The sequence below is a fragment of the Onychostoma macrolepis genome, chromosome 07, assembly GCF_012432095.1.
Source record: "Onychostoma macrolepis isolate SWU-2019 chromosome 07, ASM1243209v1, whole genome shotgun sequence".
NCBI classification, from domain to species: domain Eukaryota; kingdom Metazoa; phylum Chordata; class Actinopteri; order Cypriniformes; family Cyprinidae; genus Onychostoma; species Onychostoma macrolepis.
The window spans coordinates 30,903,932-30,930,746 of record NC_081161.1 but is presented as its reverse complement, the minus strand read 5'-3'; the positions used below and the strand labels follow the sequence as shown (position 1 = coordinate 30,930,746).

At 38.7% G+C, this 26,815-nt stretch overlaps 1 protein-coding gene across 1 annotated transcript; it reads right to left on the bottom strand.

The window, feature by feature from the left end:
• Positions 1-227: 227 nt before the first annotated feature.
• On the bottom strand, positions 228-26,815 carry aldh1a2 (aldehyde dehydrogenase 1 family, member A2). Its single transcript, XM_058782539.1, has 13 exons — positions 26,520-26,815; positions 17,815-17,919; positions 16,853-16,993; positions 15,376-15,505; positions 13,025-13,086; positions 11,872-12,000; positions 11,411-11,524; positions 4,907-5,009; positions 4,055-4,239; positions 3,290-3,454; positions 3,027-3,184; positions 2,053-2,127; positions 228-1,959 (listed from the first exon to the last, which is right to left on the bottom strand). The coding sequence occupies exons 1-13, from the start codon at positions 26,634-26,636 to the stop codon at positions 1,887-1,889; spliced, it is 1,557 nt and encodes a 518-aa protein (XP_058638522.1). The 5' UTR covers positions 26,637-26,815; the 3' UTR covers positions 228-1,886.

Genomic DNA, 26,815 nt, shown 5'->3' with positions numbered 1-26,815 from the left:
ATTCCGATCATGATGGATGCCACCTCGCCATTTAACCTTGGGCAGAGTCCAAGCTGGTTGAAATCTGGATCCCAAAGGAGAAGCGATCATTGAAAATGTGATCATTCTCACATTTTGAAAAAAAGAGAAATTTGTAAGGGTGTGAGAACGTTAATATTCATTTGAATTCACTATGCACTACCAGAGTCATAAAAATTAAAATACACCCTTAAGAATCACACATAAAGTCTGTAATAACGCCATTTATTGATTTATCATGTTTTTCTTACTAAAAAGCAGCGATTTTACACTACTGTCATGTAGAAATATCGGTGTGAACTTGGTACACTGTAATCATATGAGACTCCAGAGGATTATAAATACTATTCAACAGACTCCTAAGGAGGGAAGGGTCGATGACACCATTGTGCAACAACGTCAAATGGATTAAACAATCCTTGTAAGGCCTTTCGCCTGCAACCTTCCAACACTTTCCTGTGTTGATGGGTTCACACTTGAAAACATGCAACACCGTCTTTGAGGTGAAACAAACCACTTTTGTTCTTCGATTGTTGTCACATACTAACTCGTAAGGAAACGGTTCAGACTAATTTCCATGTGATCCACAGGAAGGCGAACTATCACTGTAGTGGTCTTTCTGTTGTCTAGTTCAAAGCTTTGTGCTGTCCTTTTCTGCTCTTCCAGATCCAGACCAGTGTTGTGTAACGTAGCCAAGTCTTTTCATCATGCATGTTGGTCTGACTAAGGATATCAGCAGATTGGCTGGGCTGCTGGGAAAATCCATTGTGACTGTTTCTTTGGGAATGCAACTTCTAAGGTAGTTGCACTACTGGGTGCTTCTTATATCTGGCTCTCGTTGCTCATATCTGAAGAGCTCTTACCAAACAATTTCTGACTCAGCCTGTTCTCACCCTGGTTGACATAAATCTGAATACTCAGAGTCATCTGAAGAAATGCAACAACTGAAGCAGAAATGATTTTTTTTCTAATGATCATTTTTTTCCTCAGTCATTATGCTGTAACAAGACAATTAGAAAATCACCTTCAAGAGAAGCCTTTGAGTAAAACATTTTAATGAAGAAATTACTCTATATCTTAACTTCTATATTCATAGTACATAATTCTTTAAACCTAACAATAAATGGGCATCAATAAGGAATCATATGTCGAAAATACACACCAAAGATTTTTTTTCTTTTTTTCTTTTTTCTTTTTTTGAGGTAAATCATTTTTGCTTACATTGGTCAAGACATCGACAAAGTTATACATAGTAAAAACAATCAAACAATGAAATGAAAAATAAAAACACAAAGCAATTACACAAATTTTAGAATTAATACTCGTTCAAAGAAAACATCTTTTTTTTTTCTGAGATAGAGAGCTTCAGTGGTCTTAGTAAAAACTAATATGCCTACTAGATTTCTACCCAGTGGAAAGGCAAGTTAATTATGAGGTTTGAGAATGGCACCCCTCAGACACAACAGACCTCCTTTGGCCACTTGCCGTGGGAGATCATCAGAGAGAGTGGTCGTAGTCTGTTAGTGTCTGCACATTGCTGGTGCAGTGGTCAAAAGCGTAGCCCTCTTTCACCGGGACTCCGAGTGCTTTAGTATGGTTAGTGGAGCCGGCGAAACGAGGACACAGCTGCAATGGGTGGAGGCAGTTAATTGTGGCGGTGGATGTGGAGCTGCTAGTGGACGCGGGATGGAGATGAAGGGTAGTTCATGAGAACAGCCTACGAAGATGCAGGAGAAGAGGTGCTCCAATGCAGAAGTGACGGGTGGTTACTGTGTGGTGTTTTACCACTATAGACAACCAAAGGATAATGGCTAGTGGTTAACCTCAGAGGAAGACTTCCCGCTGCTAGGAACGTACATAGTTGTGCTTTAAGATTTCTTCCCTGACATCTTCATTGTAATGGTTTTCACCTCTGTATACTCTTTCAGTCCGATCTCACCCCTGGAAAATGAAGAACAACTGTGTCAGTGGAAACATAAATCAAATGTATAGAAAACGCGATCGTGATGTTAAATCATTTATAAAGGCACTTACAGTTCACGACCATTGCCGGACATTTTGAATCCTCCAAAAGGACACTGGCAGCTCAGGGCATTATAACAGTTGATCCTGCACAACAAAAAATACATTTCATGATATTACATTCAGTTCTGTGACATATGTGACCTTGGATCACAAAACCAGTTATAAGGGTTACAAGTTATAAGTTTGGTTTGTATGGTTTGTAAGGATTTGACAATATTTATACAACTATTTGAAAATCTGGAATCTGAGGGTGCAAAAAAAAAAAAAGGGTGCCTTTTAAGTTGTCCAAATGAAGTTCTTGCATATTACTAATAAAAAAAATTGATTTTGATATATTTACTGTAGGAAATCTACAAAATATCTTCATGGAGCATGACCTTACTTAATATCCTAATGATTTTTGGAAATCAATCATTTTGACCCATACATAATATATTTGACTATTGCTACAAATATACCCATGTAGACTTATGACTGGTTTTGTGATCCAGGGTCACATATTAGTGCAATTTCAGGATTTCAGGTCTTCAGGAAATCTTTCACCTTCACACATAATTGCAAATCATGTGGATTACTATTTAAATTACTGGATTTAAATAAATGTGACCTTCTATTCCTGCTCAGTTTTTTGTTTGTTTGTTTGTTTTGTTTTACAGTACAAAGATCTGATCATTCTTAAATTAAGAAGCACTTAAGGTATTAAGTCTTGTTTTCTAAAAAAACCCCATAAAAGTTCATATCTGCCAATAGGTAAGAAAAATAAATTAAATTTAAAGATAAAACATTTCATTTTGATAAATCTTTTAGAAAATAAAACTATGTATCTTATGCCATTTTGTTTCTTAAATAAATATATCTTGATTTAAACATGGATATTTGAATAAAAACAAGACAAAAACACTATAACTCAATGATATTTGGGCCCAAAACAAAACAAGTGGATGGCATTTGTGTGAGGATCTGTTGATGTGATGAACTCTTACCAGACAGTGCCGGCCTGCAAAGCTGCAGAGACAGTCATGGCCTTGTTGAGGTCTGTGGTGAAGACCGCTGCTGCCAGACCATATTCTGTGTTGTTGGCTCTCTCAATCACTTCTTCAATAGTTTTAAACTTCATGATTTGCTGAACTGGCCCAAATATCTAAAACAAAGTAGTAGTTTTTTTATTTTATTTTTTTGTACTGTAACACTTTGAACATTTAACATTCCCAGTTAGATTCAGAATTCAGAGATCAATCAAGCTTACCTCCTCCTTGGCAATGCGCATGTGGTCCTGTACATCAGAGAAGACTGTGGGCTCCACAAAGAAGCCTTTAGAAGGAGGAGCTTTGCCGCCGCACTCCATTTTAGCTCCCTCAGTGATGCCGCTCTGAATCAGCTCCAGTACACGACTCTGCTGCTCCGCACTCACCTGACACAGTCAACACATAGATGATCAGCTACTGAATCCTGTGTCTTTATTTTCTCTGACTATTGGAACAGGTATCAAACTTTTTAATAATAAATTGGGTAGATCATGCAGATAATATAATGTCTTGTTTAATTATTAATGTTTAATTGTACAGCATTTTTTAAAATTTATATTCTGATGGCACTCACAAATTTTGTTTAATAATATATGTAATGACATGAATTTTGAAATAATTTTTGTAAGACTAAAAATACTATTTAGGTATATATTATTATATTATAGCATATTATTACACATTACTGTGCAAAAGTTTGTATTCTTTAGTCTTATGCATTAAGCATAAACATTTTTATTTACTAATGTGATGGTAAAGCTGAATGTTAAGCATCCAATATTCCAGTCTTCAGTGTCACATGATCCTTCACTATTTATTCTAATATGCTAATTTGCTGCACAAGAAACAAATAAAAGTACATAAAAAAAGTACACTTCATTTTTGAATCATTTTTTTTCTTTCTTTCTCTTTTTGCTGAACCCAAACTTCTGAACGGTAGTATATGTTAATTATTTATGATATTTAAGCAATGAACAGGGTCTTACCTGAGGTCCCTGCTCAGTGGTTGGGTCAAAGGGATTTCCCACCGTCCTTCTCCGCGCTCTCTCAACACTCCTTCGCACAAACTCCTCATAAATGGGCTCCTCCACAAAGATACGGGAACCAGCGGTGCAGCATTGACCATTATTGAAGAAAACACCCTGATGGGCCTGTTCGACTGCCAGCTCAACTGAGAAAGAGAGAAAACACATTATTAAACATCTGCCAGCAATGCACTATTATTTAAATAAAACAAAGAACAGCCCAAACAACAGGTGATAAATGAGCAATGTATCCCCTACATGCCAATAAGTCATTCATTAATAGACTTGGAGCAATCATTTTCCAGTTAAAGAGCTGTAACATATCTCTCCCCAGTTTTTTTTTTTTTTTTTTTTTGGTGTGTCTGCTGTTTATGCATACATACACGTGAGTATGTGCATCTGTGTGGGATAATGGACACCTGGGAAAAGGGTGGCAGGCTGTGGCATTTGAAGGGTTAATGGGAGCCGGCAGATTTACGGCTGTGGTGTGATGCGTCCGGGCAGGGTCCATTCGGCTGATTTACGGGGGCCGTGCTCACGGCTGCTGAAAACATTTAAAAGCTCTGACTTATGCCTTGGTTTGGTGGGCTACTTAGAGACAATAAGGGCCAAGGGTTTAGGAAGTGAGATAAGCTCATTTGAATGTATATGGGCCTCTCGGAAACATAAGACACTCAATTTTTTTTGCCCAGATGCAGCTCTAAAAGACCCCCAAAGGTCTTTGATGTGAGAGTCTGTGGAGTAGCACCTGTGCACAAACTGTTGCAGTGGGACAACAGGAGGCCAGCCGTAAAACAGTGTCTGAATACTTACAATCAGCATCTGCAAAAATGATGTTGGGACTCTTTCCCCCAAGCTCTAGCGTGACTCTCTTCAGATTGCTCTTTCCTGCTGCTTCTTGGATCAGCTTGCCTACCTGTGGAGAGAGAAGAGCCGCTTTAATCACCAGGATGTCGCAGAGGAGCCTTACTAAATCTCAATATCAGTGGGATGCTGTCATTAATAAATCCTGCCGGCTAAGAAGCTCCTCTTCAACAAGGCGACCAGCACCAGCACCATTATCAGGCCCATAAGATCTGGCTCACATCTTAAATATCTATTAGTGCATACGGTGGTGGCCAAAGAGAATGGAATGTCCTACACGCAACAGTATCTGCTGGTTAATCGAGAACAGGAAGAACCGACCGCAGGTTTGTGTAGGATGCTCAACACTGTTTGGAGCCACAAAATAACACTGAAACAAGACCTTAAAAATGCATTTATTGGCTTTGTTAGTGCATAAATGAAAGCGTATGTAGTGATTATTGGTCTGGTTTTGGTTTCTCTGAGCTTAAGGAGCACGTTTCTTTTTAACAGGAGTCTACAGTTTCATAATTCCATGTTGTTTGCTGCTCTTCCTTGAATCTGTTCTCTTCCAACTGGATTTCACACTTCTTTTCACCTAAAGTTTCACATTAGCGGTGGACTGGCTCTCATCTTACATGCTGTTCAGGCCTGTGTAAGCACTGCAGACATCGCACAGCTGCTGTCCATGGCACTGCTTCACATCACAGAGAACATTATGCTCACGTCAAACTATTCTTTTCCAACTGCACGTGTGTGTGTGTGTGTGTGTGAGAAAACGTCTCACTCTTCACAGCCAATTCAGGCCTTTAGAGGCTGGTGAGCAGCACTCCTAACCATAAACAAACATTTGTACATTTTTCCTTTCCGCAAAACATACTTACTGACAGCGAATATTTTCTCTATCTGTTTTCCATCAGATAGCGGAAAGAGAAAGGGAGAGGGGAGAAGACGAAGGGAAAACAATCCTCCTCAGTTCCCTCCGACACTCTCGCTCAGTGGAAAAATGGAAGCTGGGCTCTTTGCACGAACGTAAATGCCTACCCCTCACAGATACTCTACAAGTGTTGCTCTCAGTTTTGGGAAGCTACTTTGTTTTTCAAGCTACAAGATCTTCATAATTTGAAGTAATTATGCTATAAAAAAGCCACTTTTTTGAAAAAGTGGTCAGCTACGCTACAAGCTACTAACATTGAAGCTACTTAAAGTGGCACTGCCTTTTTAAATATACGCTACAGCTCAAAAGTTTGGGGTCGGTAAGATTTTTTAAGATGTTTTATCAGAAATACTTCAATTTAAAATAACTGTTTTTTATTTTAATATATTTTAAAATGCAATTTATTTTTTTGTGCTGTCAGAGCTGAATTTTCAGCAGCCATTACACCATTCTTTAGTGTCACATGATCTTTAAGAAATCATGCTAATATGCTGATTTGTGATTATTACCACAGTTTAAAACTACTGTGCTGTATATAAGAAAAAGGTTATAAAAAAGGTTATGAAAGTGAAAGTGAAAAAAACCCCCGCAAATCAGTTCATTTACAAGAATTGTCAAAACAAACCCTTTTAATCTAGTGAACTAATCTTGTGCAGTGCTAATTTGTTGGAAAAAGTAGCTTAAAAAACAGCTGAGCTGAGCTTCTTTAACCAAAAAATGTTACTATAGTGCCACAATGTTTAGTTACTCCTGGTTTGTCTGCAGTCATTACCATAATTTATGTATAATAATAATAATACATGTCTAAAATGTTTGAAACCATTTAAAAATGTGGTTGAATGTGTTTTTTGATTTATGCAAGATGAAAAAGAAATCGCACTGCACACTTGTCACAAAGGGGCTAGACTCCACAAATAGCAGCAATGGGCAGGTCATAATACACCAGAATGCCTCACTCCTTTGTCCCCCCCACCCACTCCTGGCCTAGTCCTCCCTTATACACACGGCTGAAGTGACTCAGAGTCTGTGTATGTACACACATGCACAGCATGAGAGATCTGGGCTGCCTAATCAAGTCCAGATTAGAGCTAAGCAACACCCACAGCAGCAGTGCTGACGCGAGGAGAAGAGCAAAACCCTGTGTGGCCGCTGCCTGTGAAGAGGAAGGGCGAGAGGGTGGGGTGTATAGTGATGAGTTTCCTGTGAAAGTCAGTCAGTGGAAGCGTGGGTGAAGATGGGTGGGTTGGGACCGTTTTCAGAGTGACGCTATGATCATTTGAGGATTTGTGTGGCCTGTTGATGTTTCTTTCTCAGTCACTGAATTCTTGTTTTATCAATGACATTTTGATTTAAAGGAAAGAAAAAGTCATCGCAGTCATCAAAATAGCAGAGAACTGGGAAATGACTTAACTGTCATTTCCCACAAAAGAAACATCTGTTGCATTTCAGCAAGTGCTTTCAAGGACACAAGCTTAGTTTGTTTTCTGTTGAAACAACACTTCTGTTTGTGTGATAAGTCTTATGTCCACACACACAATTCTCTGTTTCTTTAACAATAAAGATAAACACAAAGTACATTTACACTACCGTTCGAACGTTTGAGGTAATATTTTTGAAAGAATTCTCTTATGTTCACCCAGGCTGCATTTATTTGATCAAAATCACAGTAAAAGAGTAACATTGTGAAATATTACAATTTAAAATAAGTGTTTTATATGTTAATATATTTAATGTATTTCTTTGATGGCAAAGCTGAATTTTCAGCAGCCATAACTTTAATATCTTTAGTGTCACATGATCCTTCAGAAATCATTCTGACATGCTGATTTAGTCCTCAAAAACATTTCTTATTATTATCAATGTTGAAAACAGTTGTGCTGCTTAATATGTCTGTGGAAACTCTGATGAAGAGAAAGTTTAATATTTATTTATTTTAAGCATCTTTTGAAATAGAATTTTTAGGCAAAAATAACATATATAAAAATGTCTTTGCTGTCACTGTTAACGCATTCTTGCTAAATAAAAGTATTAATTAGGTTTTTTTTAGAATTTACTGACCCCAAACTTTTGAAAGGTAGTGCACTTTCGAAGTTCAGTAAATAACTGAAATCATTACAGTTTAGTTTTTGCAAAGCCAGACTAATAGACCCAGATAACGTGATAATGTGCATCATGCTTTTTTCAGAAGACAGGTAATTCCTGTATTTAATCCTTTATATATTTACTTATTCATGTACAGACAGATGAACGCTGTTGCTCCACTATGTAAAGATTCGCTGTAACTCGATTATAACTGGGCATGTAAACAAACTCACTTTTCCAGTCAAGCTAATGGCATCATAAGCTTTAGCTCTGTCTATTCTAAACATCCCAAAATTCACTTCAATTAATAACAAAACACATGCTACAAGTGCAAGAACAGATCAAAACATACACTGAAATATTTTGATTTATGAGAGGCTGTAATTGAATTAGGGGCTTAAGGGTTCTTACCAGCGAGGCAAGTGTAGTTAGAGATAATCATTGTTTAAAATACGCTGTCGCAGCAGAGTTATGTTGCTGTCAGTGAGGCCTTTTTCAAGCGGTAAATTCTCTGTGCCTAACATGGTGCCTATTTTCAGTCCCTGGCTTTCTATTAAATTTATACAGTTGGCTTCAAAGAGTCATTTTTCCTCCGGGGCCACAGTGTAACTGTCTAATGTCTGATGCATAGAGCTCAATAGAAAGGGTAGTCATTATACAGTATGCACAGGACACTTATAAAGCATAAATGAACTCAGGTGTCCAACCAGACTGGCGCGACATTAACAGTACATATGAAGTGAGGGCATGGTGTCCAATCCTTGTTTCTGTTCCGTGCTTATGACAGACCACCTGTGGATTAACATCTCACTGCCACTTCCACCTAAAACCTGTTTATTAGAAATGATTTTGGAAAGCCAGGTGGTCCAGTGTGAGAGCATGTGTAGTATTAGACAGCAGACAGGACCCCTATAAACACAACTTCCTCAGGCTTTTAATTAGTAATGTATATATATATATATATATATATATATTGGGGCCTAAAGTAGTAATACATACCCAAAAGGCCCCATTGGGTACGTATTTCTACTTTAGGCCCCTATATATATATATGATATATATATATATATATATATATATATATATATATATATATATATATATATATATATATATATATATATATATGATTATCCCGCTTATTCCAAGTTAAAGACAAGTTAAAACTTGTTTTGCTCTTTGCAGCGCAATATTTGACCGGCTGACGTTATTTTCGTCAGTTGCGTCTCGTTAGCGCTAACATTCTGCCAGTTTCAAATCAGACACAGAGATGAAATAGTGCAGTAAGACTACATTTATTTGAATGAATCATAGCATGTATTTCAATTAATTATCGAGAGAGAGAGAGAGAGAGAGAGAGAGAGAGATGATAGTTGTGTGTACCTGCTTGCTGCGTCTGCGAGTCTCTCTACTAATAATTAATGTTACTTCAAAAACAGCGATTTTATCACCTCGTTGCTGGGGAATATAATGTATCGGTCTATTATTTATGTTTTATTTTAGTAATAAAAATTGCGGGGAAGCGCTGACAACAAGTTTATGTGTGTGTGTGCAGCACAATCTGCGATCTCTGATCTCTCTCTCTCTCTTTCCGTGTGTGTGTGTGAGCGAGTCATGTGTGTTGGTTAGTGTGCATCAGTTAAAGCAGCACATTAATATAGAACGGTGATTAAACTGACTTGGAACTACCTGTGCATTAAACGGTTACACTGCATACCTGCCAGCCAATCAGAATCCAGTATTCAGACAGACCATGGAATAATCGGGATAATCAACGGTTAGCCGTGGAGGTGGAGGCAAAGAACCGCCCGATGCCTCCACGAAGTGCATTAAAATACTTTAATGCACGGCTAGCCATATTCCATTTGGGTCATTTGCCAAGTAATAGACAAGTTAAAACTTGTCTTGCTCTTTGCAGCGCAATATTTGAACGAATGGGTAAAAATTAGTTATTTTCGTCAGTTACGACTCGTTAGCGCTAGCATTCTGCCAGCTTCAAATCAGACAGAGATGAAATAGAGCGGTAAGACCACATTTATTTGAATGAGTTATAGCATGTATTTCAATTAATTATCGATCAATCGATCGAGAGAGAGAGTGAGGACAGTTGTGAGTACCTGTTTGCTACATCTGCGCGTCTCTCTACAAAACAATTACTTCAAAAACAGCGATTTTATAACCTTGCTGCTGGGGAATATAATGTAGCTAGCTAGTATTTATCTTTTATTTTATTAATATAAATCGCGGGAAAGCGTTGGAAATTTATGTGTGTGTGCAGCACAATCTGCGATCTCTCTTTCTCTCTCACTCTCTCTCCCTCTCTCTGTGTGTATATATATATATATATATATATATGTATGAAGTGTTCAGATGCAAAAGCCTCTAAGTGCCATCTGAAATTTTCATCTAAAATGAGCATTTTTATCAGGCTGCTATGTTTAGGTTCAGTAATTTTACTCTAATGGCAATGTATAGGTCCTTTTCTATGCAATTAAAGTAAAATAACTGAACATAAATATAGGAGCCTGATGAAAATTTTAGAAGAAAATTTCAGACGGCATTTAGAGGCTTTTGCATCTGAACTCTTCATATATATATTGGGGCCTTTTGGGTACGTATTACTACTTTAATGTACTAATATGCACCTTTTAGGGGTAGATAAGGTACAAAGTTGTACTTTTAAGAGTACTGCCCCTTGTGACAAGCTACTGTACCCTTATAGGTACAATTTTTGCACGTTTTTTTTTTTCTGACAGTGAAGGGTTAGACCATTTATACTAATGAGAAGCCTGAGGACATTATTTATATATATATATATATATATATGTATATCAAGTGAAATTGAAGAACGAACTGGTGCGATATAATTTAACAATATCAGGGAGTTCATTTCAGGAGTTTAAAACATCTTGCCAAATCTCTGTAAACACCTTTATATAAAAGGTGCTCCGTTTTAACATGAAAATCTTCTGTACATTTCTTCTGTTCAGTCTGTTGAGGTCAGACAAGAGTAAACATATCCATATCACTATGATCACATGCTTTCTTAACTGCTGTTTTCTCACTGTTGTCACTTTTGTTGCGTTCTTCTTTTTATAATTGGGCTTTTAAGGTACTTCTGTGAACCTTTTAGGAGTAAATAAGGTACAAAGTTGTCCTTTTAAGGGTACTTTCCCAGTGACAAGCTGTTGTACCCATAAAGTGAATTTTTTTGAACATCCCTGTGGTTCCAAATGACTCCTACAAGTCCACACTTTACCACATGGACAAAAATGCCTAAAATGTTTAATGTAACACCCTGCAGTCTTGCGCACTTCACTGATGCCTGAATGAAGACCACAAGACTGCGAGTCCACATCAAGATTGCCATTCAGGACAGGGCCTATGTCACACTGGCGGAAAGGAGGATGAGGGAAGAGGGTGTGATTCTTCCATTTGTCCGATAGGAAAATTACCTCAGTCGATCCTGTGAACGCCACTTTGTCTATGCCCATGTGCGAAGCAATCGCGGCTCCCGCGGTTGGCCCATAGCCTGGCAAAATATTGACGACTCCCGGTGGAAACCCAGCCTGTGAAAACAGTACGAGAGGAAAAAGCTTTAGACGAGAGCTGAGCCAAGAACACCACAGGTCGTGGAGGGGGAATCCAGACCCACCCCGACCTCCCTACAGGCCCTGTGGAAGAGAGGATGGACAGAACATCAAAAGGAAGAGAAGAAAATAGGCCTCTTAATCCAAGAGAAAGGGAAAGGCAGAACAACAAAGGTCTGGGTGCAGTGGGGAACGAATGATGAAATAGCACTCATTTGCATGAATGTGTGTTGATGTTGCTTTTGTATCACTTTGATCATTTTACGGCTGTATTATGAATGTGATGCGGTCATTCAAAACAATGTTGTAAAATCATGTTGCTGTACCTCTTTGATCAGAGCACCGATGTAGAGGCAGGTGAGAGGGGTCTGCTCAGCAGGTTTCAGGACAACAGTGTTCCCGCAGCTCAGCGCTGGCCCCAATTTCCATGCTGTCATCACCAGGGGGAAGTTCCACTGTAGAGACATAGGTCAAGAACTTACTGTGGGAGCTCGTTCAGACAACCTCATATCTCTGCTTCTTGAGAGCATAACTCCTTCACTAATGATTGCAGACTCCTGCACATTCATTTGGAAACCGATTTTTTCAAAAACAGAGTCACACAGTCTTCTGTATCACTTTAGTAATTTGTGCCTGTCAGTCTCCTACAATCCTCAAAGACCTGCTAGATGGACCAGATTTTAGTGCAATATTTGGTGTGCACTGTTGGAAACAAGTAATTTCTCATGTCATGAGGTCTAGAGTGGTAAGCACTTCATCGTCACAATCTATTTTTTTTGTTTTGCTTCCTCGTTTCTATTTCTGTCCTTCAAGTATACATCCCACTCACCCAAGTGTTTCTCTTTCATTATTTTTCAGTTCCTTTTTCTTTCTTTTTCTGCCTCACTGGCACTGGCCATGACCTCCTCCTGCCAGTCTGTTTGTAGCCAACCGTACAGTGACTAATAAGAACCTCAAACACTTCCAGTAACCTGAGCAATATATTTTAAAGCTACAGCGTAATGGAAATATCTGCAGATATTTTTTGCAGTTTTGTGACGTACATCTGAGCAAAACGAATTATGGTGGGAACTTGGTTCAATCTATCTCACTCATTGATTGAATGGATGTAGATCTGAATGTAAGCTTGCAGAGGTTTATAAAAAGGGGAAGGCTTTAAGCAGAATTGGAAAATTCCATCAAATGTCACTGAAAAGAAGTCTGTCGTTTCGACTGAAGATAGAGTTATGACATTTTGATTAAAAAATCACAGGGTCAAAATGGATGAATCATTCACAATAAGATCAATACCATGAATTTATTAAATAGCATTTTAATTTTAGGCCAACTTTAAACAAAAGAGGGCTTCCCCAAAAAACTAAACCACCATAGCCAAACCTCAACAAGCCTGTTATCCCTCACTAAGGGGTTCTGTTAAGGACTGGGAATTTTTAAGCAAAATATATTAAGGAAAATCTAAAACAGAGTCAAAACACTCACAGGAACAATCTGTCCACAAACTCCGATGGGCTCATGTCTGGTAAGAGTGAAGTATTCTCCATCTGTATGACAGAAAAAACAAAAGGAATCAGAGTATTAGTCAACACGGGGTAAAATGGTGTCAAAGACACTTTATACTTGTGCTTAGAAAATAAATCAAGACTGATCAAATTAAATTAAAGGTGAAAATAAATGACATTATACAGAAAAGTTTGCATTAGCTGACTTTTTAAGCAAAAGAGCTTATGATAATATCACTGTCTACAAAAGACCCTGTTTTTGTGTTACGGCAACATGGAAAAGAGTGCGATGACTCCATCCCTCGCTGTGGAAACATGCAGTTGGCGTAAAGCATCTGGACGAGAGGCATGCCAGTGATTCATCTCACTTGGTGGCCAGATAAGAGAAGGCCAAAAACACACATTCTGTTTGTTTGTGCTGTAATTCTATTATGGATGAGATTGGAAATGAAATAAAGCAAATCACTATGAGTTCCCACTATGCAAGTTTGGTTTAGCAACACAACAAAGGCCCAGTGCTGAGCTCCAGCACTGACAGGGGATTTACAGTTCTTTTCCCCTCCATTCTTCATTTTTATTTCTCCCGCTGTGAAAATCGTATCATAACAGCATGCAGCGGCATGGGTGCTTGTTTGTGTAAGATGAGAGAGTGAATACGAGAGAGATATTATCAAATACAAGAGTGGCTGCTTTATATGAAGGACCGTATAGGACAGCATAAGTGCAAATATCAGAGCGCGAGCCAATCAGAGAGAAATGGTGACAGACAGTGCTGGAATGCACAATAATTACAGGGACGCCCAACGGCGGACACCTCTCTCGATTCCCTCTAACCCATGTGGCCCATGTGACAGGGGGGCCTTGAAGGGCGGCTCCACAATCTCCCCCGCGCACACATACTTGCACACTAATGGCTGCACCGTGACATCAGAGCTGCAAGTCTACTGCTGTCCCGTAGTCTCCAGGCTCCCTGCCGCGTTCCTTTCAAACAACTAAATTAGCCAGAACAGACCCCCAGTGCCCCCCCGTGCCCCGTAGTGCCCCCCGGCCCTGTAGCTGTCACTGTGCTCCACCGATGGCAGCGCTCCACAGGAGGGCGGCCATTAGCACTCAGATTTATAACCGTTACGGGACCTCGTCTGTTTACCCTCAGTGCACCTTCATAACCCCACAACATCTCCTGCAGGCCTCAGAGAAAACACAGCTCTACCCCGGCTTAGAGCTGTGGTCTCTCTGCTCAAGGTCAAACTTCCTAAAATGTCTGGGATGGGCCTGCACCTAAAGGTCTGGTCTGCATTCACATAATGACAGTTTCCAGTCCAATGCGCATGTATCCTCATGCTCTCCAAAACGTCTGCTTCTGCATCGCTGTGTCACCAGCTTTTGTAAACATTCAGTGACATTATATGATTTTGGATATATAACGTACTATACCCTATATGTGAAATTTAATAACAAATATACACTTTTTAATGATTCTGACAGAAGTTTTTTATGCTTACAAAGACTGCATTTATTTGATCAAAAATACTGTAAAAACAGGGAATTAAAATTACTATTTAGAATAAGTTTTCTATTTTAAAATGTCATTTATTCCTTTCACAGCAAAACTTAATTTTTAGCAGCCATTACTCTGTCTCCAGTGTCACATGATCCTTCAGAAAAGATCTAATATGCTGATTTGGTGGTTAAGAAACATTTCTTATCATTACCAATGTTGAAAACAGTGGATAACAGCGATAGATTTATTTTCATTATTCTTTGATAAATATAAAGTTTAAAAAACAACATAGATTAGAAATCTTATGTAACATTATAAATGTCTTTACTATAATTTTTGATCAATTTAATATTACTTGCTGAATAAAAGCATACATTTTTTTCAAAAAAATAAACCTTACTGACCCCAAACTTTTTAACTGTAGTGTACATATACACACAATTATGTGTAAGGATTTATACAAAGGGTTTTATTTTGTTTTTAATAAAAAAGATGTTATAGTAAAAAGATTAATTAAAAAATATATCTGTATTTAAATAAAAAATTTCAGAAATCTAAAATGAAATGTCATATAATTACAATATTTATATTTTCTATGTTCTATCCCACGAAATGTACCCACTGCTTTCCTTGATTCTGTTTATGAGTGCCTGTTTAATGTGAGCTGAAACTTTGCATCCAGGCTATCTTTTGTGTTTACTGAAATACAAAAAAATGTCTGTAATCTACTTTTAGGGTGGTCAGACCCCCCACCCATTCAAACACCCCCATAATTTAAATGCTGCCTAATTCTACGGTGAGGGTTTATGACAGGATGAACATCATCTTACCAGTCGGAATCGTGGAACCGTGGATCTTATCTGCCCATCCAGCAAAATATCGAAAGGTTTTAATGGTTCCTTGAAGGTCCACGAAGAAGGAGGAGAGGAAAGGTTTCCCAGTGTCCAGAGACTCCAGGGTCTGGGAGGAGAGAAGGAAGATGAGAGTGTGGGCGTGTGATGAAAAATCACTCACAGAGATTAAACCTGACACCCCCCCACGCTGCATTCAGACTAAGCATATCTAAAGCACACACTTCCATCTGCTCCCCTAGGAAACATGATACTCATATAGCCATCACCAGAGACCTGATTTTGTTATCTCTGTGTCAGCCAGCCATGATTTCTTATCGACGTGGGATTAGATTGATATAAAGAGTGATCGTAACCACATGGACATTGCATTTTTCTTTCAAAGCAATTTGCTCTGACACATGTTCAGAGCTGGATGGAGAAAATCTGTTGTTTCAGTCCATTTAAGACAAAGTCTAAACTGTAACATGAAAGAGATTTACTCAAAATGGCTACGGCGGAGAGCTGCACGCACAAAGACAAACATAGCACTTTTGTTTCTGAATCTGTCTCTTTAGACACGTCTCCGCGAGTGGGAAGTATGAGCAGATGTCCAGGGCGGAAATAACGCCGGAGATAAAAGCACATCACGGAACGGAACAATACCTTTCTTTTACGTTTCCCTCTTATCCTAAGTGATCGTTAGCGCCCAAAGGTCATGTGTTTCAACTCAGCGTTGTCATCATCATGGGTTTCAGACATTTGCAGGACAAATCAAAATTGTTAGAAAAACAACAACTCCTACGGCTCCTGCCATGAAGCTTCAATAAGCCTGAGGCAGACAGACAGGCCCACTCATTAGACACTTGCTTATTGTTGTGAGTGTCTTTGTCTGCTCAGATGGCTCTGTCCTGTTAAATCTGATTCTCACTCACCGAAAACTGGCACTGACTAGAATGAGACTTGGTTTAAGTCTGGTCAGATGACCACTGGTTCGTGAGTGAAGGTGATAGTTATGAGGGAGTCAAGACTGATGTCAACAAGAGAGCATGGCTCAGGCATTTTGCTTCTAATTGAGCAGAACATATGGAAACAATTATCAGACATATGAAAGAAATAAAAAAAAAACATCATGCAGGATTTTTAAAACCCGCAACAACAAAAAAAGAGTTGCTGGAATTATGTATTTTTGGAATACGGTGCAAAAAATGTCTCGATCTGATGGATAACATTGGAATAGTTGTCCTAAATAATAAAACATATATTTGTGACAGCACTATAGTCTGTAAAGAGCAAAAAAGATGCCCCACATGTGTTAACCTGGGCCAAAAGTAAAGGTTGCATTATATGCAACACGGCATTAAAGTTTACATTTAATAAATCAACTTCACTTATATTCTCTACATTTCATTCAGAAAAGGCCCCCCAACAAACATTTAAGTAGAAGTTTAGTTTTTGTGTTGGATGAAGTACTCACAGCAAGGTAAGCACTGTCTCTTTCCACCAGGTCAGCTAGCTTAAACAACAGCCTCCCACGTTCAGATGCATCCATCTTCCTCCATACCGAACCCAGAGAGAAGGCCGAATGGGCAGCCTGCACGGCTTTGTCCACATCAGCCTAAAAGAAAGGCAAAGAGAGGGCACCGGACAGAGAGAGAGAGAGAGAGAGATAGAAACAAGAGGAGGAGAGAGACAGGAGATCACTTAATGATATAACCTTATCCTGTAAACAGGTGTTTGTCCACCTCTGGGACAAATTAAATCCATTCATTCCGGATGAGTCTCAATGACTTCCCCAGTTGCACGTTCAGGGGGTCTCTGTTTCCTGTATCCATTCTGGTTTTCCACACTTTCTGCCTGATTTACAAAGAGGAACTACAGCCTCTAGCTTGCTTAACCACATTAGACTGAACTACAGCCCCTCCCTCCCTCCCTCTCTTTCAATTCTGGATGATTATTCATGCTGAGTGAAGGCTGAAAGTGAGAAGCACAATAGCGGTGCTGGACGACTAAATGTAGTCCAGCAGAGCAATTGTGCCAAACCTGTTTCTGGCAATGGTTTGACCAATTACCAAATACACACTTTGCTGACAAACACACTAGCATGTTAAAAAAGCACACACACACACACGTTTGTTTTTGTGAAAAGTGGGGACATTCCATAGGCGTAACGGTTTTTATACTGTACAAACTGTATGTGCTATTGCCCTACACCAACCCTACACCTAACCCTACCCCTTACAGGAAACTTTGTGCTATTTCAGATTTTCAGTACACTCCATTCTGTGTGATTTATAAGCGTTTTGAAAAGTGGGGACATGAGGTAATGTCCTGAAAAGTCACCTTCTACTTGTAATACCTATGCCATACCCTTGTCATTATACAAATCTATGTCCTCATTTGTCACAAAAACGTGCACACACACACACACACACACACCTTATCTGCTTCCTGGACATCACAGATCTTCTCCCCTGTAGCCGGGTTGTATGTGCTGAAGACCTTACCGCTCACAGAATCATGCCATTCGTTATTAATAAAAATCTACAGGGAGAGAAGAGAAAGATACAGTTTAGTTTTCACAACAGTGAGACCCCTTTAAAAAAAAATAAATAAATAAAAAATTATTAAAATCAGTGGTGGACAGTAACAATGTCTTTTTTAGTTTTGGTGCACACACCAAAAGTTCTTGGAATAAACATTTAACGAAAAAAAGGAATTAAAAAAAAAAGTTATTTTAGCTACATTTTTAATTTTCATTTCATTTAAATAAATTAACTAAGTTAACTAAAACTGAAAAAAGGCACAAACACAACAAAATGACTAAAAATAAAAACAAATTCAAAATATTGAGCAAAACTAGAATAGTGCATAAATGATACTAAAATAACATATGTATATACTGTATACAGTATATCAATTTCAAACTAAACAAATTGAGAAAGGATTTGTGATCTAATTATTCTTTTGAGTTTTTATGCTGAACTTACTGAATCGGATCACAAACTGTACTGGCTGGAGCAAGACTCCAGAGTTCAAATAAATAAGCTCTATTCCATGTGCCTGTCTTCTTTTACTCAAGTACATGATTTGGATACTTCGTCCAACACTACTTAAAATTGCTGTAACAAAACAAGACAACTGTTTGCATGAGAATTAAGCATTTTAATGCAGAATATGTCAAACACCATCCATAAAATGTGGATCTTTAGGCCCATGAGGAATTACAGTGAGTTAGTTAGTAACTTCATGATGATGCACAGAATTAAAAGAGACAGTCTTTCTCCCCCTGTGTGTTTCATGGTTGTGGTGTGAGAGGAATCTCTGGGAACCGTGTGCTATTGCAGGGCTGCCCAATATCACTCTCTTGGGAGTGATCCAGCAACCAGACAGAAAGAGGTGGGGGAAAGGGGAAAGGAGAGATAAATCCCTATCAGACACACAAGACACAGAAATGCACCCACCGATAGAAGTGCATAGATACACACACAAATGCAGAAATACACACAGACACACGTTTCACAACATCACTGCTCGTTTACGAGATCATAAAACACGGGCCGCACTCTGGCGCTGGTGATGCGTTAAAACAAGCGGCCCGTAAAACAACCGCCTCAGATTCCAAAAGATGGATTTTTCAAGCTCGATAAAGAAGAAAAGAAAAATACATCTTTCCGTATGCACACAACATGCACATAAGGCAAATGTGATTTCAATATTCAGTTGAAGACTTACGCAAACGTACTTAAACCGATTTCAGCAAACCGGTGACAGATAAGGTGTTAAAGCATCTGCTGGCTGTAAGCTTTACATTTACTCTTACATAAAACACATTTACTCTTCCTGTCATCTGCATAGAGGAAGATGTCTGGTTCAAAGTGAACCGCGGCCCTGGGCCTCCTCAAGCTCTCCAAAATGTTTACTAATGTAAACTTACAGGCTTAAGTACAATTTAATTGGCTGTAAACCAAGAGGCGTGTTTACTTTAGAACAGGTATAAAATGCCTGTTGACTTGGAGGCGGTTCAAGCCGCCTCAGTCACTCCCACTCTGTGTCTCCCCTAAAACTGGCGTAAATAAATCACTCCTGGTCAGGCTAGGTATCAGTCTGTACCATGCTGATTCCTCTCCGATACATTTACATCAAACTCCCTTCTCTCTCTCTCTCGCTCGCTGTGACCTCACAGGCCTCTTGCATTAAGAGGGCCACCTTTAATCTGACTCTCATTTGGAGCACTTCATAAAAGTGTCAGTGGCCTCGGCGAGCCGAGGGCCTGTTACGAAAACAGAAAGCCCCGTAGAGGAGCGAATTAGTTTTAAAATTTATAGAGGCCACTGTAGAGGAATGCCTTAAATCAAGGGCAGACTGTGACAGGCCAGTGGGCCGGGGAAGAATGCAGACGGTGGGTAGCTTTATGCTCTTCGTAACCCCACACTTACGGCACCCCGGAACGGAGGAGAGGGGAATGCTGGGTGAGCAGCGGACTGGGCCACCATCTAAATCACGACTAGAAAAAGGCGACCATTAGAGGCCATTTGGCCCAGTCTTCCCTGAGCTCTGGGGGCTCTCGGACTTTTGTCTCTTCCCATTGAGAAAGTTGATAAAGAGCGACAAGCCGGTGCAGTAAATCAACTCTCAAGCTTTCTTTATACTTTGGCTTTGATTAAAGAAAAGGGATAAGAACGCAAGTGCAAAAGTGCAAAAATTCATATTGATCACCGCTTCTTTGCCGTAACCCTGCTGGAGGCTTCAGCAGGGCTGTAAAGAACTTGAGTAATCGTACTTCATTACTATACTTAAGCATTATTTCGGGGAATTCGTACTTTACTATCGAAACTGAATACTTCTAACACAATTACATCACAAAAGATACTTTTTACTTGTTAGAAATTTCATTTAAACACCTGAAGTAAAAAATACAGTTCTCACAGGTCACAATGACTTAAATCTCCACACTTTTGTCCATTTTAGTTAATTAGCAAACCAAAACAAGCTCAAATTATGCGAACTTTTACATGCCAACACCTCCATTTTAGTGTAGACACAGTTATGGTTCATTTCTGTCCTTGTGTAGACATCATAAAATCATTAAAATTATAGCATTGCTAAACAGGGACAAACCTGACTAAAGCGTAAACATGGCTGACAAACAGTCTATAAACAACTACATTCAGTTGTCAAACAGCTATAATGTTTGTTGAATTTAAAGTTTAACAGTTACTAGTGACAGGTTTCGGGATACCGGATAGTATTAGAACATTTTGAGATGTTAGAAGTTCAAGAGGTGAACTTTATTAAACAAAGTTTTGAAAAAGGTACAATATGCTCAGTTTAATACTTTCTTTCATACCGTACTTTTTATTGCTTGATTTTGGCAAACAAAACATTTAAGTAAAATAACATTCATTTTAAAATTAATCTTTAGTCTTCTACAATTACTCTTTTTTTCTTACCCTCACATAAATTCTCATGATTTTTATCAACTCTCTTCAGTGTGGCTAAGCTAAAAACACAGAGAGCAGAGTTTGTTTGAGGCAGAGTGCTGGAAGTACTTTCAAACTTGAGTTGAGTATGAAAACTAACCGCCAAGCTGTGACAACTAGATTTTGTTTACAACAGCAGGGGGCCAGAAAATGTATTATCTTGTAAACAAAACAGCCACTTGATGCAGTACACAAACAGAAAGAGAAGCGCTGCCAGTTCATCCTACGCTAACACATTGTACTACAGGCTGTTACGAAATCGGACAGAGTGCAGATAGGTTGAGATTTTACGCACAGGCCACAGCACAAGACAGCTGCAAACATTTAGAATCACTCCATGTTTTTTTATTCAAGCTGTCAAGTCTCACGGTGCTGACTGCGCTCGTCTGCAAAGCTAATTAGATGGTGAGATATGCAGTGCCTATCACAAACAGATTGTGGAAGAGGGACCCACGGCGAACGATGACAGCATCTCTAGGCTTATGCTCCTTATTGCTGAGATTTTTATCACCAGCATTACTTCACACAGGAAAGAGGGTTATCGGCCACAAAAGCAGGAGGTCGACTTTGTTCCTCAGGGAGAGCTAGAGCTAGAGAAGAGTCTTTTTGGGGGGTGACTCGAATGACTCTAGCAGTTGTAGAATGCTGATCCGTTTCTCATCTGCCCCAGCAGATCCCTCTCTGGAGGCTTCGCACAACTGCAGGAGGAAGCGGGGCAGGAACACGGACGGAGGATGCCAAAGCTCACGCTACAGCCAGCGAAACATCTGTTTGGCCGCCAGCACCTTCTAATGGCTCAGACACATGAGGGATATTTAATGGCAAACATTTCTTGGCCGTTGTAAAACGATTCTTTTTTATATGTGCGCTTTATCTGTCTTTTCATGGAACAGGCCGGGATTCCAGAGCCAGACGGATCCTAACAGGGCACCTGCAACCCCGGTTCTCGGTCTGCACAGGAAGTTTCATATCCTTTCCTGACCAGCTCACTTTCACTCTGTAACTGGACACACTTCAAGATGTTGATAATTACTGATGTTACAAGAAAAGAGGGAGCTTAAGACAAAGAAGTGACTGCATGTCATGTTCTCACTCTCTCTTTTATGTAACATAATTCATTGCAATTACCAAAGGCGAAATGTTGAATTGTGTAACATATGTTAGTCTAGAGAGCAGGTTGACAGGGACACCCCAAGTGTCAATCTTAGTTAGCATTACATAATAAAAGTGTAAAGTCTAAAGTGACAAAACTTTTTATGAACAATTTATTAACATTAGTTAATGAGTTAGATATGAACTAACAATACACAATATTTTAGTATTTATTAAACTTGGTTAATGTTAATTTCTACATTTACAGAAGTAAATTGCCAATAGTATTTTGAACAAATATGATCAATAGTAGGCCTATATTTAGTATCAATTTAATATATTTATGTAGTATATGAATTACCATATTATAGATTATTATAGATGAATACTCACATAATATGTAGATTAATAAATGCTGTAAAAAAAAAAAACAACCTTTGTTAGGTCGTGATACATAAGTAACATTACCTGTTTAAGTGATAGCTCACCCAAAAATTTAGTCATAATGTTTTCAACCTCACAATAATGTCTGGTTTTCTTTCATTTTTCACAGAAGAAGCAAAGTCATGCAGGTTTAGAACAACATGAGGAAAAGTAATGAGTATTTGCATTTTTGGGTGTACTATCCCTTTAACAAATTAAACCACTGAAGTTTTTTTTTTTTTTTTTTTAACAACAAAAAAATATAAATTATACTATACATACTTGATTAAAATAAAATAATATAATGTAATATAATATAATACTTGGTTAGCATATCTGTGCTAAATTTAAAGCAACTAGAACAAACATGCTATTGTTAATAATACAAAGACAAATCAAGCATTTTGTTCCTGAGGGAGAAAAACAGTGCAAAGGCCAAAGATAATCAGTGAGGAAGATGTGAAGAAAAGATCAAGAGTAAGAAAGGGGGAAAATTATAAGTCAAAGCAAAAGAGGGTGAGAGAGAGAGTCCTTACTGTGCCGCTTACAATAAATCAAGCTTCTCAGTGTTCTCTACTTTGGCCGCTGTTTGATGTGAAGAAATGGTGGGTTTTGAAGTGAAAAACTCCAGAGGTATGGAACAGACTCTCGTAAGTCAGGGCCACTGACCCTAACAGTGAGACACGGCCATATATTACACCCTGCTGGACAGCTTCTAGAGCAGAAAACCCCCCTGACTCCCATCTGTACTATCTCATGCACTGACGGATTGATGGGGCCTACCTCATTCACTCAAGCTGTCTCCCAGATTAGCTTACAAAAGTCCTCACTTCAGCGCACACTACTGTCCTGGCTGGACGCTTAAGCCCTTAAAATATAAAGACATGTCCAACAAATGGCTATCAAGTGTCTTTTTCTCCATGAAGCTCTCAGTATAGAGAAGCATACACATGAACAGACAAATATGAAAATTCTGTCATCATTTACTCACTCTTATTTTTGGAAAAATCAAGCTATTTTGGACCACACTAACTTTCATTGCATTGGCAAAAAATATCTTATTTTTAAAACATTCTTCAAAGTATCTTCCTTTGTGTTCCATGGAAAAAAGGTTTGGAATGACAAAAAGGTGAGTAAATGGTGACAGATTTTTCATTTTTGAGTGAATTATACCTTGAACAATTAAACCGCATTCATTATTAGAAACCCCAGAATTCTATGCAAAGATTATCTAGGCATGTTTATTGAATATCATTGATAAATTTCACTGACTGCAAACCACATCTAATCCAAATGTGCGATAATCAGTTGCACGACACTGGGGAAAGCGAGAGAGTAATATCCTATCTCCTGTTTCCTATCTTCTTCCAGGTTTTAATCTCAAGAGTCTGCTTCACTGATGTGTTATAACTGAATGGAGTGAGCAAATCATCACCCTGCCTGCTGGAATCCAACACCTCTCTTTCAAAAAGACTCCTGGGCCCTAATCAATTACACTGATACACACACCTATCAACATAACCTTTCCTTTCTTTTTCTCTCTTCCATCCAAAGAGAAAAAAAGAAGAGAAAACATCCATAACCAGCCATCACCGGAGACAAATTTATGGCTTCCTTAGTGCCATTATCAGCCCAGTGGGCCAGCAGACAGAGAAAGAGAGAAAGAGAGCTCCTTCAGCAGACTAGCTCTCCCGTGACCAGTCAAACACGCTCTGTGTGGAGTCAAGAGGAGATTCTGTAAGACTGTAAAGCGTATTGAGCTCAGGTGTCTGCACCAAACAACAGGACTTTGAGAAACATCGGTGTGATAAGCGGAAGCTCAGTCGTAAAATGTTCAATGGCATGGCAGATAAGTTCCCTATCAGTGTGTTTAATCTCAAGTCCGTAACAAATACAGGTGTAGTGAATGTCACATAATAAGCACAAACGTAATTGGTGGGGTGAAAAGTTTACTGGGGAGCACAAAGTCCACGTTGTAGAAATTTTACTGTCATTTTACCGTACAAAGAAACAATCCTAACTATTCAGGTTATTTGGATTTAGCATGTGAACAAACTAAATAAAAAAAACGCAGCACTCATTATATCAAGTGTTAATCCTATAAATACGTCTTTCAATAAATAAAATAATTAATTGAAAATATAACTATAATATGATAGAAAAGTTATGCACCGTATATTTATTATTGGAATAAAAAAGAAATAAATATAACAATGACTGTGTCTAATAACCAGACACTCACATACGACAAACCATTAATTGCTGTAATGATTACTGTCTTACCTAACAGAATTACTTGCTGCCACCTCTCCCTTTCACTACTTAATATTATTTTACTTTAAATGCCAGAACTGGATGTGATTCAGTATTTACATAAGTGGCTGACACTGATAGAGGAATGAGATGTTAAGTATGCCCGATAATGATATTTCCATAACTCAGCGTCTCTGGCATAAAGCACTGCTCATTAACAGCACAGAAAACACAACTTAAGAAGTCTCCAAGGAGTTTCGCTAAAATGGCTTAACCTCAGACTTACACAAATAATAAAAAACTTGGCTCTGCACTGACTACATTTGAAAGAATAGTATTGATTGGGCATATTTGGACTGTTACATCAGAGCCTGTGCTGCGCTGCACCAGGCACACAAAATCAAAAGTGAGAGGGGGGTGGGGATAGAGAGAAAGAGACCAAGAGAAAGAGGGAGATGGACAAGGGTGTGAAGGGAGTTCACATCACTAATGCCCAAACTGCAACCCCACACACACCCATTCAGCCAGCACACAAATTCCTAAGTATGAATCCTTCTCACACTCCCATGTGCTTCTGAGAGCAGGAGATGCAGGGCGTGTATGTCACAGGTGTCTCCAGCTCTTGCTCTGGTTGAACTTCACTCTTTTTACCACAGTGATAATGGCCTGCGCTGCACTTTGACTTATTCTCTCACCTCACAGCAATAAAATTATTACTGTCAAAACTGGCATAATTTAAAATGACCTTACCAACAAAACGAGAGATTATATTTTATAATCATTTTATGGAATGATTCAGCACTTCTTTGTCATTTTCAGAGAGATTAATATAAGATGACTACATTAAAGTTATATAATAGCTAGTGCTGAAACCTCATTACATCTGAATAATCCCAAAAGTATTAAAGTATCCAAAAATGAATGTGAATGCCCAGACTTTGACATGCTGGCGTACTTCGCCTTCTTGTCATTATAGTAAGCAAGCTATATACTTGTTATCAAGCATGCAATTTTAGTGGTGTACAAAGTTTCTGTTTTAAATCTTCTAGGTTGTATCCCTGAACGCTTGCATTTAAAACAAGTGTCCATAAATTTCCCACACATGATCACTGAGGTTGAGTAAAAGTTGCCTTGTGATCACAATAATGAACATAAAGCGTGTTTGTGATTTTTAAAGTGTACTTTTTTTTTTTTTTTTTGTCCAGAACATAAAGACATCATGAATAATTTAGATACTAGGCTAACTGTAGACTGTTCCACAGAATTAAAAGGAGAGATAGAGGCGGATCTCTAACGCGCACCGATCCTATCATGTAAAGTAAAGTCGTAAATAATAACAACCTGTTCAAGGCAAAACTTCTCAACCGGTTTAATAAGGTTATTAAAGCTCTATGAACTCTCATTTGTCACTATATCAAGATCGAGAAAACTTTCCTGACCGATGCCCTTCTGTATTAGGCTAGATAACAGGCAGCAGATCTGGACTTTCACACTCTTTATATGGACACAAATAAAGTCAGTTTATTTGATTAAAATAAAACGGAGAATCGATATACTTATTGCAAATAGCACATCATTATACTGCGTACGAAGAATAATCCATACAGCCAAAACTTGCTATTTGTTAGCAAATGCATGTGCAGACAAGCCTCCTGATCTACCGTTGCCTACTTATGAGCCGTAATACCTTAAGATTAATACTGCTACATTCGGTTTAAATGCGTGAGTATGCGCCTGTTATCAATGCCATGGTTGCAACACGTTGCGTTTCTTGACCAGTGATTTGTTTGCGCGCAGTCACAACAAATCAAACGTGTCACCTAATCGAAGTTTGCAGTTCCCGTTTAGGCAATTTTATGATTCTTGAAAGAAGTTGTAAAAAGTCTCACGAACCTTAGTGTACTTGATTTCAGGGTTGGGTACCGGTGAGGGCACCAGATGAAGAGATGCCATGAGCGCAGCCGGGTCGTTCTTCACCTCTCCTGGCAGTTCAACTTTACTGGAGGTCATTGCGTCTCTTGAAGATGCCGGTTGGGTTTTTTTCTGCCGATTTGCGATTACTACTTTGGAATCCTTCCTGTGTTTATAACCAGGTGTCAGCCCTGGTCCATTTTTATTGGGCAGAGAATAGGGCCGTCCTCCTAATATAATTAAAATGGAGCATTTACATAAACTACTCTCTCTCCCTT

Excerpts from the sequence above, each read along its gene's own strand:
- aldh1a2 (XM_058782539.1), bottom strand. The coding sequence starts at position 26,636 with ATGACCTCCAGTAAAGTTGAACTGCCAGGAGAGGTGAAGAACGACCCG. Across the intron at positions 5,010-11,410 it reads CGTTCACAGGATCGACTGAG|GTAGGCAAGCTGATCCAAGA; the intron begins GTAATTTTCCTA and ends CTCTCTCCACAG. Across the intron at positions 4,240-4,906 it reads CATTTTTGCAGATGCTGATT|TTGAGCTGGCAGTCGAACAG; the intron begins GTAAGTATTCAG and ends TCTCTTTCTCAG.